Source organism: Neoarius graeffei, chromosome 26, assembly GCF_027579695.1.
Source record: "Neoarius graeffei isolate fNeoGra1 chromosome 26, fNeoGra1.pri, whole genome shotgun sequence".
Classification (NCBI taxonomy): domain Eukaryota; kingdom Metazoa; phylum Chordata; class Actinopteri; order Siluriformes; family Ariidae; genus Neoarius; species Neoarius graeffei.
In genome coordinates, this window is record NC_083594.1 from 48,996,248 (window position 1) to 49,008,984 (window position 12,737).

At 41.3% G+C, this 12,737-nt stretch overlaps 1 protein-coding gene across 3 annotated transcripts in view; it reads right to left on the reverse strand.

The window, feature by feature from the left end:
• Positions 1 to 12,737, reverse strand: part of sfmbt1 (Scm like with four mbt domains 1) — a 73,366-nt gene that overhangs the window by 34,618 nt on the left and 26,011 nt on the right. For 2 of the 3 annotated variants that reach the window (XM_060910728.1, XM_060910729.1), the window contains exons 2-3: positions 4,611 to 4,658; positions 949 to 1,043 (exon numbers count right to left, since the gene is read on the reverse strand). In XM_060910728.1, the coding sequence (XP_060766711.1) occupies positions 949 to 1,043; positions 4,611 to 4,635 (120 nt within the window). In that variant the 5' untranslated portion in view covers positions 4,636 to 4,658. Of the gene's footprint in view, positions 1 to 948; positions 1,044 to 4,610; positions 4,659 to 4,948; positions 5,030 to 12,737 lie in introns of those variants that run through there. The other variant, XM_060910730.1, reaches the window with a different exon arrangement.

Genomic DNA, 12,737 nt, shown 5'->3' on the forward strand with positions numbered 1-12,737 from the left:
GATTTCAGAAGGAAAACACACACTCATGAAATTGTCAAATTATAATTTTGTTCATCAAGGGCTGTAACTCTGATAAAATGTGACCCAATTTAACGAAATTACAATCTGCGCATTACCGATGTATAACAAAGAATCCTGCCAAGTTTCGTGAAATTCCTCCAAAAATTGTGAGAGGAGTTGATTTCAGAACGTGAGAACCCTTCCCAGGACGGACATCGCCACGACATAATCCCCCTTCGGGCCTTTCAGCCAGCGAGGGATAAAAATCATGCAGGTTGGTCACAGTTAATCATTTATGATCAGCTGCAGGTTTTATTATTGTATTTCCGTCTCCTTTATTTAATCTCACATTACACTGTGATTTTATGGGCAGCAGAAGGCTTCATTTCCTTTTATTTGTGAGTCCTCATTTGAATTTACTTCCACTTAATTTCCCTGAAATGCATTATCCATCATCATTTCCCTTTCTCATGTTTGCCAGTTATATTTTCTCATTAATTTTTTATGATTTGGTCATAAATATACAGCTCCCCTCTGAAAACAAGACACTCGTCTCAGTGGGGTTCCGCTGATTAATAATATACAAACGAACCCAAAATTAAATTACACTTGCACATTTTCACAGAGACTTCCGTGCATGTGTGTGTGTGTGTGTGTGTGTGTGTGTGTGTGTGTGTGTGTGTTTCTCCATGGAATCGAAAGAATACAAAGATATTATTTTACAGTTCATATGAAAATTGCACTTCTGTAAAATGCAAAATCGAGAGAGCATTTGCATGGTCATGTGTTATTTCATCATGGATGTGCAATACTGCGACTAACTGCGTGTCCCAAATCAGGCTGTGTGTGTGTGTGTGTGTGTGTGTGTGTGTGTGTGTGTGTGTGTGTGTGTTATTAGCAGGAAGCAGAAGAGGAGTCACAACTCACAACTCCAAACTGTTTGCTTACGTGTTTGAAGGCATGGTGAGGTACAGACAGCGCGCCCGTCTCCTCCAGATAATCGTCCCAGTTAAACTCTGACATGTCCTGACCAGAGTCTGCATCTGAAACAGAACACAACATATGTCACATGCTACATGTACATAATTAAACACACACACACACACACACACACACACACACACACACACACACACAGTAGGTACGCGTAGGCATGGGCGATTTGTCCAAAACATACAGTGGTGCTTGAAAGTTTGTGAACCCTTTAGAATTTTCTATATTTCTGCATAAATATGACCTAAAACATCATCAGATTTTCACACAATTCCTAAAAGTAGATAAAGAGAACCCAGTTAAACAAATGAGACAAAAATATTATACTTGGTCATTTATTTATTGAGGAAAATGATCCAATATTACATATCTGTGAGTGGCAAAAGTATGTGAACCTCTAGGATTAGCAGTTAATTTGAAGGTGAAATTAGAGTCAGGTGTTTTCAATCAATGGGATGACAATCAGGTATGAGTGGGCACCCTGTTTTATTTAAAGAACAGGGATCTATCAAAGTCTGATCTTCACAACACGTGTTTGTGGAAGTGTATCATGGCACAAACAAAGGAGATTTCTGAGGACCTCAGAAAAAGCGTTGCTGATGCTCATCAGACTGGAAAAGGTTACAAAACCATCTCTAAAGAGTTTGGACTCCACCAATCCACAGTCAGACAGATTGTGTACAAATGGAGGAAATTCAAGACCATTGTTACCCTCCCCAGGAGTGGTCGACCAACAAAGATCACTCCAAGAGCAAGGCGTGTAATAGTCGGCAAGGTCACAAAGGACCCCCAGGGTAACTTCTAAGCAACTGAAGGCCTCTCTCACATTGGCTAATGTTAATGTTCATAAGTCCACCATCAGGAGAACACTGAACAACAATGGTGTGCATGGCAGGGTTGCAAGGAGAAAGCCACTGCTCTACAAAAAGAACATTGCTGCTCGTCTGCAGTTTGCTAAAGATCATGTGGACAAGCCAGAACGCTATTGGAAAAATGTTTTGTGGACGGATGAGACCAAAATAGAACTTTTTGGTTTAAATAAGAAGCGTTATGTTTGAAGAAAGGAAAACACTGCATTCCAGCATAAGAACCTTATCCCATCTGTGAAACATGGTGGTGGTAGTATCATGGTTTGGGCCTGTTTTGCTGCATCTGGGCCAGGACGGCTTGCCATCATTGATGGAACAATGAATTCTGAATTATACCAGCGAATTCTAAAGGAAAATGTCAGGACATATGTCCGTGAACTGAATCTCAAAAGAAGGTGGGTCATGCAGCAAGACAACGACCCTAAGCACACAAGTCGTTCTACCAAAGAATGGTTAAAGAAGAATAAAGTGAATGTTTTGGAATGGCCAAGTCAAAGTCCTGACCTTAATCCAATGGAAATGTTGTGGAAGGACCTGAAGTGAGCAGTTCATGTGAGGAAACCCACCAACATCCCAGAGTTGAAGCTGTTCTGTACGGAGGAACGGGCTAAAATTCCTCCAAGCCGGTGTGCAGGACTGATAAACAGTTACCACAAACGTTTAGTTGCAGTTATTGCTGCACAAGGGGGTCACACCAGATACCGAAAGCAAAGGTTCACATACTTTTGCCACTCACAGATATGTAATATTGGATCATTTTCCTCAATAAATAAACGACCAAGTATAATATTTTTGTCTCATTTGTTTAACTGGGTTCTCTTTATCTACTTTTAGGACTTGTGTGAAAATCTGATGATGTTTTAGGTCACATTTATGCAGAAATTGCCGCTAATCAATGGAAGCTTGACTGAGTCATTCCTCCCATCCCCCATAGGTGATGATGCATTTGGCAAGGATCTGCTCATTTGAGACTTTGACAGCAAATCAACTTCAACTCCATGGCCACTTTATTAGGAATACTTACACGCACACACGATAGCAATTAGCAAATAAACATTCACGTGTTACCATGCTAGCTGTTAGCATGTTACCCATTACAATATCATGCCTGCTGTTAGCTCGCGAGTTGTTAGCATGTTCACCATTAGCATGTTATCATGAGCGCTGTTAACATGTTAGGATTAGCATGGTAGCATGCAGAGTTCGCATGTTTGCTGTTAGCGAGTTCGCCTGAGCATGTTAGCGTGCTAACTGTTAGCATGTTAGTTGTTAGCATGTCACCCTCAGCGTGTTAGCATGCTAAAAATTAACATATTAGCCATTAGCATGATAGCCTGTTAGCATGATAGCTGTCAACATATTAGCCTTAAAGTGTTAGAATTTTAACAAATAGCATGTTAATCATTAGTATGTTAGAATGCTAGCTGTTAGCATTGTTATCTATTAGCATGTTAGCATTAAGATGTTAACATGCTAGCTTTTAACATGTTATGCCGCTTTTCCACTACCAACGCGGCTGAGTTGGGCTGAGTCGAGCTGAGTGGGGCTGTTGGAGTTGCATTTCGACTACAACCGCGCTGAACCGTGCTGGCTGGAAGTGGGTGGACACATTGGGTGGAGTTAGCGAAAGTGGGTGGACGTCACGTGATGTCGTTAGGCGGCGCAAACAGTGACATCAGTGAGCTTTTAAGCGGTAGTCTCACGACCCGGAGAGTAAACAATAAACATGGAGGACATGGAGTCGTTAGTGTTGCTGGTCTTGGTGCTGTGGCTTGTTGTCACCGACAACGCCAACAGATACTGGCAAGAGCGTATAGATGAGGCGAGGCGCATAAGGCTTCAGAAATTCTTGTAATTCGTAATTCTTCTTCTTCTGGGTTTACGGTGTTTACAGATCCCAGCGTGCTCGCGGGGCGTGTGAGGACACTCCTCCTCACCAATCAGTGCACAGGGGAGTGTCTCCTCACGCCCCTAGCCTCACTCGGCTCGGTTTGGCTCGCTTCAGCCCCACTCCAAAACCGTGCGAGTTTTGGGTGCTGAGCAGGGCTGAAGCGAGCTGAGTCGTGCTGCTCTGAGGTAGTCGAAACGTGAGCCGTGTCGGGCTGAAGTGAGCTGAAAAAGGGTAGTGGAAAAGGGCCATTAGTATGCTAACTGTTAGCATTCTAGTTGTTAGCATGTTGGCATGCTAGCTTTTAGCATGCTAGCTGTTCTGCTACAGCTCAGCAAGTACACTATGCATTTCCGCAGAGAAAATGCAGTCTAGTTTGCTTTAATCCCCTCAAATTCAATAACTTCCCAGCCACAGAATGGCCTGATATTTTGTGAGATATTACAGAAACAAACATATCTCACAATGACCACATTTCAGAGGGAACTAAATTTCACCAATTTTATGAAATCGAAAGGCCGTTAAGCTTTAATGAAGTAAAAAAAAAAATGGCAGGCTGTCATTGTATAAGAGGAATAAAACACTGACGTGACGGTTTTGGGAAATAAGCAACTTTGAGGTAAAAGTAGGCAGTAATTCAGCTTTGCCTTGGTGTTGTTGATGATTAGGTTCCTTCCTAACAACCGTGGCATTCTTTTCAAATCAGCCAAATTGCATTTATTTCCTCTTTCATGATGGTGCAAATTAAAAGCATCGCATTTAATCATCATTAGGATCTTGGCTGTTATCTGCCAACTAGAGGATTTAAACATGTATTAATGGCACAGGCTGCAATTATTTAAAATATATCAATCCCTTACCGGACTCCAGAGCATCTTGGCTCATTTTGCAACCAGATCTCACAGCGTCTGTAGGAGGAAAGAAAAACAAGAAAGAAAAAGGAAATAATTAATAATAATAAAAAAAAAAAAAGATCTGAGAACAACGTAAAAAGCATGCGAAAATGAGAGAGAGAGAGAGAGAGAGAGAGAGAGAGAGAGAGAGAGAGAGAGAAATGCCGAGAGGAAGAGGAAGAGAGACAGAAAAAGATCATGAGACGGAGATCTCGCGTCGATAAGCAGGCGTTGTAAAAAGCCACATTTGACACGGTAGCGTGTGTGGGAGGAAGAATGTAGAGTGTTTTTTTGAAAATACATACTGATGCTTTGAAACTGCGTGATGTCCAACAGCTAAACAACTTCGAGGCAGAATTCAAAAACCAGACTCGGCCATGTTTGCTTTTCAGCGACCAGAGCGCTTCCTTCAGACTCTCACACACAAACGAAAGATTTTAACCCAGTGTCGGGGAGATGAACCCACGTGTACGATGAGGATTAGTTCCAAATATAGAAGGCACAAAATCAAACATGGCTTTAGCTTTACTCCAGCTGTAAACATCTGTCCATTGAATCCAGCATGATGAATAGGGAAAAAAATGGTCCTCACGCAAACAATCAGCAGGAATTAAGAAAGAAGAAAAAGAAAAAGTAAATGGGTTGAAATTTCTCAAATCAGAGCAAAACAGAACAAAGGTTCAATGATCGAGCGAGCATCAGATTGAATACTCTCTCTCTCTCTCTCTCCGTCTTTCTTGCTGACATTTGTGAAACTGGTTCTGATTTTCTTTTTCACTAAAGCTAAGCACGATGTCTGTAATGACTGGGATCACAAATATTTCAACCCTGAAAAGGACACACACACACACACACACACACACACACACACACACACACACACACACACACACACACACACACAAAACTCTATAGCAATAGAACAGCTATTTTCCCACAACCGCCACATGGACCGTGACGGGCGTGAACGCTGCACACATTTGACACTCAGCCCTATTGATGTGCTAATACTGCTGAAGGACAATTCCTCTTTATATCTGATCTGATCCGTTTTGAAGGACAGTCGTGTCTGCTTTTAGGTTTATTTTCTTCTGAAGATACTTACGCATGACAACAAAAGCCTCAACCAACACTCGAATAAGGGAATTTATTTCAACGGTAATCTATGCTCACCTAAAAGTCCAGAGCAATGCACAAAAATCAAATGAGAAAATATTTCCTCAAAAAAAAAACTCCCCATATAATATCATGAGAACAGTCCTGAGAAAAAAAAATTATTATAATATCCAATTTCAGAAACTGGTGCTCTCCTAAGACTTTCACACCCAACAGTTTCTCGAATTTACACAGAATGGCATGAAAAGAAAAAAAAAAAAATCATCCTGTGAGCGCCAGCTTGCTCGTGGAAACACCTCCCAGATGTTAAAGATCAGAGCAGAAAGACTCGACAGCTGACAGGAAGGCTACAGTCAGCCATATAATCACTCTTTACAACCATGGTGAGCAGAAAAGCATCCACACGCTGAATCTTCACGGCAGATTGGCTACAGCAGCAGAAGACGAGATCAGGTTCCAGTCCCACCAGCTGAGAGCAGGAATCCGAGCCCACGCTGGTTCCTGGCTCACGCTGTCGCAACGAAATCTTACCGAATCTGTTTGATTAAACCTGTAAACCGCATCTCCTTCCTCTGCGGACTCTTTCAGAACTGTATCGGCTCCTTTCCTTTTACCGTAGTCCACCATTTTATTCAAACACGGTAATAGGAAACCTTTCATTTTCAACACACTGCAAAAAACGATAACTTGTTAGGAGAAAAGATCTTTCTTATTAGAACTCAAATATAAGATTATTTATTCTATCTACACTACCGTTCAAAAGTTTGGGGTCACTTTGAAATGTCGTTATTTTTGAAAGAAAAGCACTGTTCTTTTCAATGAAGATCACTTTAAACTAATCAGAAATCCACTCTATACATCGCTAATGTGGTAAATGACTATTCTAGCTAAATTCTACTAAATGTCTTGTTTTTGGTGCAATATCTTACAATATTTTACATCGTGGTTGTCCAGCGCTCTGCGCTTTAACGCTTGGCGTGATGTTCCGAGCGATGTTGCTCGGTGGCGTCGCGGCGGCTGTGCAGGCGGTTTGGGACACACCAGCGCTCTGCGTGGCGGAGCTTCTCTGCTTGCTTTGTGGATCCACGGCGTGGTGTTTCGAGCGATGTTGCTGACGGCGTCACGGCGGCGGTGCTGGAGATGTGGGACTTGTTTTCGTGCGCCTTTTGGTGAGACTGTGGCTGCTACACCACGGGAATTACATCCTGACCCCTACTTGGTGGACTTTTTACTTTTTATTTATTTATTTTAATTATCTTTTTATTTTTTTTCTTTCCTTGTCTATAATTGTAAAGCGTCCTTGGGTTTTTTGAAAGGCGCTATATAAATTTAACTTATTATTATTATTATTATCATTAATAATATCTCCATAGGTGTATAGAGTCCCATTTCCAGCAACTCTCACTCCAGTGTTCTAATGGTACAATGTGTTTGCTCATTGCCTCAGAAGGCTAATGGATGATTAGAAAACCCTTGTACAATCATGTTAGCACAGCTGAAAACAGTTGAGCTCTTTAGAGAAGCTATAAAACTGACCTTCCTTTGAGCAGATTGAGTTTCTGGAGCATCACATTTGTGGGGTCAATTAAATGCTCAAAGGCTACGTTCACACTACAGGCTGAAGTGACTCAAATCCGATCTTTTCGCCCATATGTGACCTGTATCCGATCTTTTATTGACAATATGAACGACACAGATCCGATTTTTTAAAATCCGACCCAGGCCGTTTGGATATGTGGTCCTAATTCCGATTCCTATCCGCTCTTTTCATATGCGACTTCAGTCTGAACCGCCAGGTCGCATTCATCCGACTTACACGTCATCAACAAGCCACAAACGTCACTATTCTGCGCTGAAGTAGGCGGCGGGTCTCTCAAAAAAAGTTACAACAACATGGCGCATAATCACGGGCGCAGATAGAGGGGGGGACGGGTGGGATTCGTCCCACCCAGATTTAAATTCACTTCGTTCGGTCCCCCCCACTTTGCATAAGGCAAACCTCACAGAAAAATCAAAAGACTAATTAGCATTCGGTTTATTGAGGTGCACAGCAGTGTATACATAGTTGCAGCAACTCACATAAAACAAAACAAAGACTGATATTCGGTTGGTTGAGCTGCGCAGACTGCACAGGTTGCGAGCTCGAGCTTGGTTGCTATGGTAACCAACAACAAGTTTGACAGGCATATCGGGGTTGGGGTTGGTTTGCTGGCAGCTTTGTCCCCCCCAGTTTTTTGTCCCCCCCAGTTCAAAAAACGTATCTGCGCCCCTGCGCATGACATCAATGCGAGGGACGCTTCGGGCTGTGAAGGTTCTGAATCTTCTCAATGGAAGGACGCAGAGGTTAGGGAGCTGATTTCCATTTGGGGGGATGCAGCTATTCAAGCTAGATTGGATGGGTCATACCGCAACCGGGCGGTTTTACTTCCGTAAACACTGGCCATGCTCACTGCGTGTGACGTCGTCGTATCCTGCAGTGCGCATGCGGAACACTTTTAGGTCGCTTTTCGTTCAGACTGAGGATCACATACAAGTCGCATATATTTGTTAATGTGAACGACCTCACAAAAAAATCGGATTTCACAAAAAAATCGGAATTGAGCATTAAGCCTTGCAGTGTGAACGTAGCGAAAATGGCCAGAAAAATGTCTTGACTATATTTTCTATTCATTTTACAACTTATGGTGGGAAATAAAAGTGTGACTTTTCATGGAAAACACAAAACTGTCTGGGTGACCCCAAACTTTTGAACGGTAGTGTACATTCACTGGATGTGAGCAATCGCACGCTCTGATAAGCTACTCTACGACTAGGATATCAGCTCATATACCGTGATGAGAGAAAAACAAAATGGCGGAGCGTGTTGCTGAACCAGCCAAGGATGAAACAAAAACTATTCAAAAACAAAACCCAAAAAAATAAAAAATATGGGATAAAAGTATCTGATGGTAATAACATATTTTTTTTAATTTATTTTCAAGAATTATCATCGCATTTTCACAAATGCTCCTGTCATTTCACCGGTTTGTTTACACTCTAAGCGGAAATTATTTTGTCGGATGTTTTGTATAAAGTTTTATTTATTGAATTTGCAAAAACTAAATAAAAATGCTCTGTTTCTCAAAATCCAGTGAATGTGGAGAGAATAAAACTGTTATTCCACTCAATCTCGTCGTACACGGCTTATAGCGCTATCAGCTCACGTACGACTCGACTTCATGGAATAACTGTTAAAGGAGAACTGAAGGCAAATTTTTTTAGTATCAAAATTCTATTTCTCATTTTATTAAATATCGGAATGCATTTTTGATTGCTGTTTTGTCACTGCTATAGCAAGTTATGAGTGTTTGAAATATGCTCTGTAATACATCAGTCCATATGTCAAAGCGATGGCCGTAAATGAGATTCGTTGAGACCTGTGCGAGACATCGTAAGACGGAAGTAAAACGTACAGCAGAAATCAAAGCGAGCGACATCTGCCGACGTTGTCAAAAGACGCGCGCGCCCTCTTTCGAATGCTGACGTAATCAAGCCAGAAGTTTTCCCTGTGTCTGAAATCCGAGCTCCCTACTCACTATACGGGGCACTGGTTCGATTCCCTAAACCAGCAGGACTGGCTCAAGTGCCCTTGAGCAAGACGCCTAACCCCCAACTGCTCCGGTAAGAGTGGTGGTGTACCTGGTGTCTGATTAGCCAGAGAAAAACTAATGATGTGAGTATCAGTCTGGGTAAGAACCCGGCCATAACTAACTAACTAAAAACAGAATAAGAAAATTTCAAGTTTGAAATGAGCAAAATAAACTTAAATTTGAGTTCTAATAAGAAATATTTGATAAATTCGGCCATATTAAAGATATTTGAGTCCGTCTCAGAAACTGCTCTCTCATTTGGGACATTATGGTCAAAAAATAAATTTTCTAATTTTACTATTTTTTTGCATTTACCTAACACTCAATGTTTCTTTTGTCATGTTTGATAAGAATAAAGATAGCATCTTGCTTTATCTGGCCTCCACTGTGGAATTTTTTTTTTTACTACAATTCAAATGCTTTTGTAAAATTGATTTCCATATAAAATAACTCCATCATGAAGAATTAAAGCCTCTCCTTCACAGATGAGTGGAAATATCGAATAAATTCCCTCTTTTTGATTGCTTGGGTTAAAAATGCCAAGTTATGATGACTGAATTGATTATTCACTTAAATATGAATAATATGATACAGTTTGGGTATTTGATATGGCGAAATAGGACACAATGGAAAAATCAAGAACACACCGGAAAGATGAGAATAACGGCGGTGGTAAAAGAACAGCGACTGTACCGGCTGAAGGTCGCGCGGGTCTCTGCTGCGGCGCGCGAGCAACGGGACATCACTACCGCACCGGACGGAGCGCGAGGTGTGGGTGGGGCAAAACGACTGGCCGTAGATTCTATCAAAAGTTCGATCTAAATTGACCATGGTTGCAAAATATTGGCCAAAAATACGCAAACACTACAAAATATGAACGCAAGATGAAAAAGAAACATTCTATTGCCTTATACTGCAAAACTAAAACAAAATAAAACTGTCAAAACTCACCTTTTCAGCGATAACGTCCGAACAGATCACCCGCGTAACAGAGAGACTGCAAATGGAAGCACGATCAACTTCTAACTGCTGGAGTGGAAAATTCCATTCGACACATGCAAATTGTTAATGCGTGTCCTTCCCCGCACACAAATAACACGCTACGGTAAAAAATAGACCACAACTCATTTTATAGCTCAGAAATTCATACAAGACCAGCTACCATCGTAACATATTCTGTAAGAAACATATTCTATACCTAACTTTCAGCTTTCGTTTTAAAAAACAAAATCGCAGATTTATAACTAAATTTTTATACGGCGTAGTGATTTTAAGTTGGTGAGGTCGTGACCTTGACCCTGAGACTTTCCGTTTAGATCAAAACACACGATCGTATTGGTTTTGCGGAAAACGGAGTTACGACGGCGATCAAATATTTTGCATGATGTTTTATTACGGTTATGATTATTCTGTGAGCGCACCGATCCTTAGGTGGATAAAGCTACAACTTAAAATACAATAAGTGATAACTGTAGACTTTTCAGTGGACTACAACCTTTTTAAGGGAATGCGATGTAGTCGACCGTTTATCATGTCCCGGATCAAGCCGCCATTTTTCCACAAATTTGCAGAATTTTTGCCAAATTCTGAATATTCACATCAAAGATTTAGTTTTATCTGTATTATTTCTTTCATCATTTTATTTCGCCATTCAAAACCGTATAGTTTATTGACTGTGAGTATATTTAGTGGGGTACCCCCACAGTACCCAGTTTCTGAGACAGACCCATTTTCTCTTCACTTGATATTTTTTGCAGTGCAGAAATTTCAATTTTAAAAACCGTCATGTCAAAAAAATACACATATTTATAATCTACTGCCGACTAAAGAATGTGAAATGTTAACCAAACCAAAACCCTGGAAACGTTACTGCTCTTAACGCATGAAACTTTGTGAAAAGACTCATAGCTTGTTCTCAAATACAAACCATTTTGCACTTTAAAGGGGAAAAAAAACCAAAACGTAAAGGCTTAAACGTATAGAAAAAAAAAACCAGTTAAAACAAAGTGGCGTGAACTCCACAGCTCCATTCAGCCCGAGCTGTCAAGTTGTCTTTGTGATGCTTGACATCTCTATTAAAAGGAGGTGATGAGGGAGCGACAGGCTCGTTCTGACAGGCACTAGCTGACCCGAGCCACCCGCCGCGACCCCCCACCCCCCACTTCCTCCAGCACATTGTGCTCAGACTGGAGCGGCAGAGACGTGGGGGATCGTGTCCCAGAGCTCTCCAATGCAGGAGCGAAAGAAAAGGCCGGCCTCAAAGCCCTGCACGCTTGCTCTTTCCACTCAGAGGCAGAAGAAAAGGGTTGAAATTAAGGAAGGAAGGGGTTGTGACAGAGGAGGACTCTGCCGTTTGTGGTATTTCTGCAGCGTATCGATGGGACATTCGGCTGGACCAACAGTGCGCCGTCACCAAACTACTCGCCAACGACAGAACGCAGAAACATAAAATACCACTCACGTGAACACACACAACGTGGCATCGTCTGAAACGTCTTGCAGTACATTAACATCTTTTCCCAGCAGTAGAAATCCGTGGACATGAGTTCAATAAACTACTGAAGCACAAATCATTTTAATGAAACGTTCTAACTAGCCTTCGCCTGAAAGTTATCCGACACGCAGCTCTGGAGATCCACCCAAAGCGCCGTTAGATTTTAGAGGCGTGTGTACGCCAACCCGTCTCACTTATCGGGGCGGAGACATCGTCCAGTACTGGTCAAAAGTTTGTACACCCCTACTCTACTCATTCATAGGCTATTTTGTATTTCCTACATTGTAGGACATCACAACTATGAAATAACATCTGGAACATCAAACAGGAAATAGTAAGTAATAAAAGTACAAATAATAAAATAACCCGATTCAACAACTGTCGTAATCCATACGTATTATGTCAAGAGCCGCTCAACTAAGTAAAGAGAAACGACAGAACATCATTACTTTAAGACACGGAGCGACTTAATTCATACAAATAAAGAAAAAACAAACACTGAATTAGAAGGTGCGTCCAAACCTTTGACTGGTCCGAAATATTCATCAGCGGTTCACCGGGGAAGTAAAAGCACTGTTGTACTACTGAGTCTCACGTTTTAAGCTAAAAAGTGGCAGCTAATGTAATAACATGGAAAGCTAAGTACATTAATACAGAGAAAAGGAAACAGACCATGATTTCACATAACGATCTCACGATCCTCTTAGAAACAAAGTTTCCGAAGTATTTCTGCAGCTTCGACAAACGTTTTTAGCCGTTTCGGCGATGCGATATAGCGTTACCTCGTCGCATCACAAGTAATAATCATAATAATAATAAAAATATTATATATATTTTTAAAAAGTCTGCATAGTG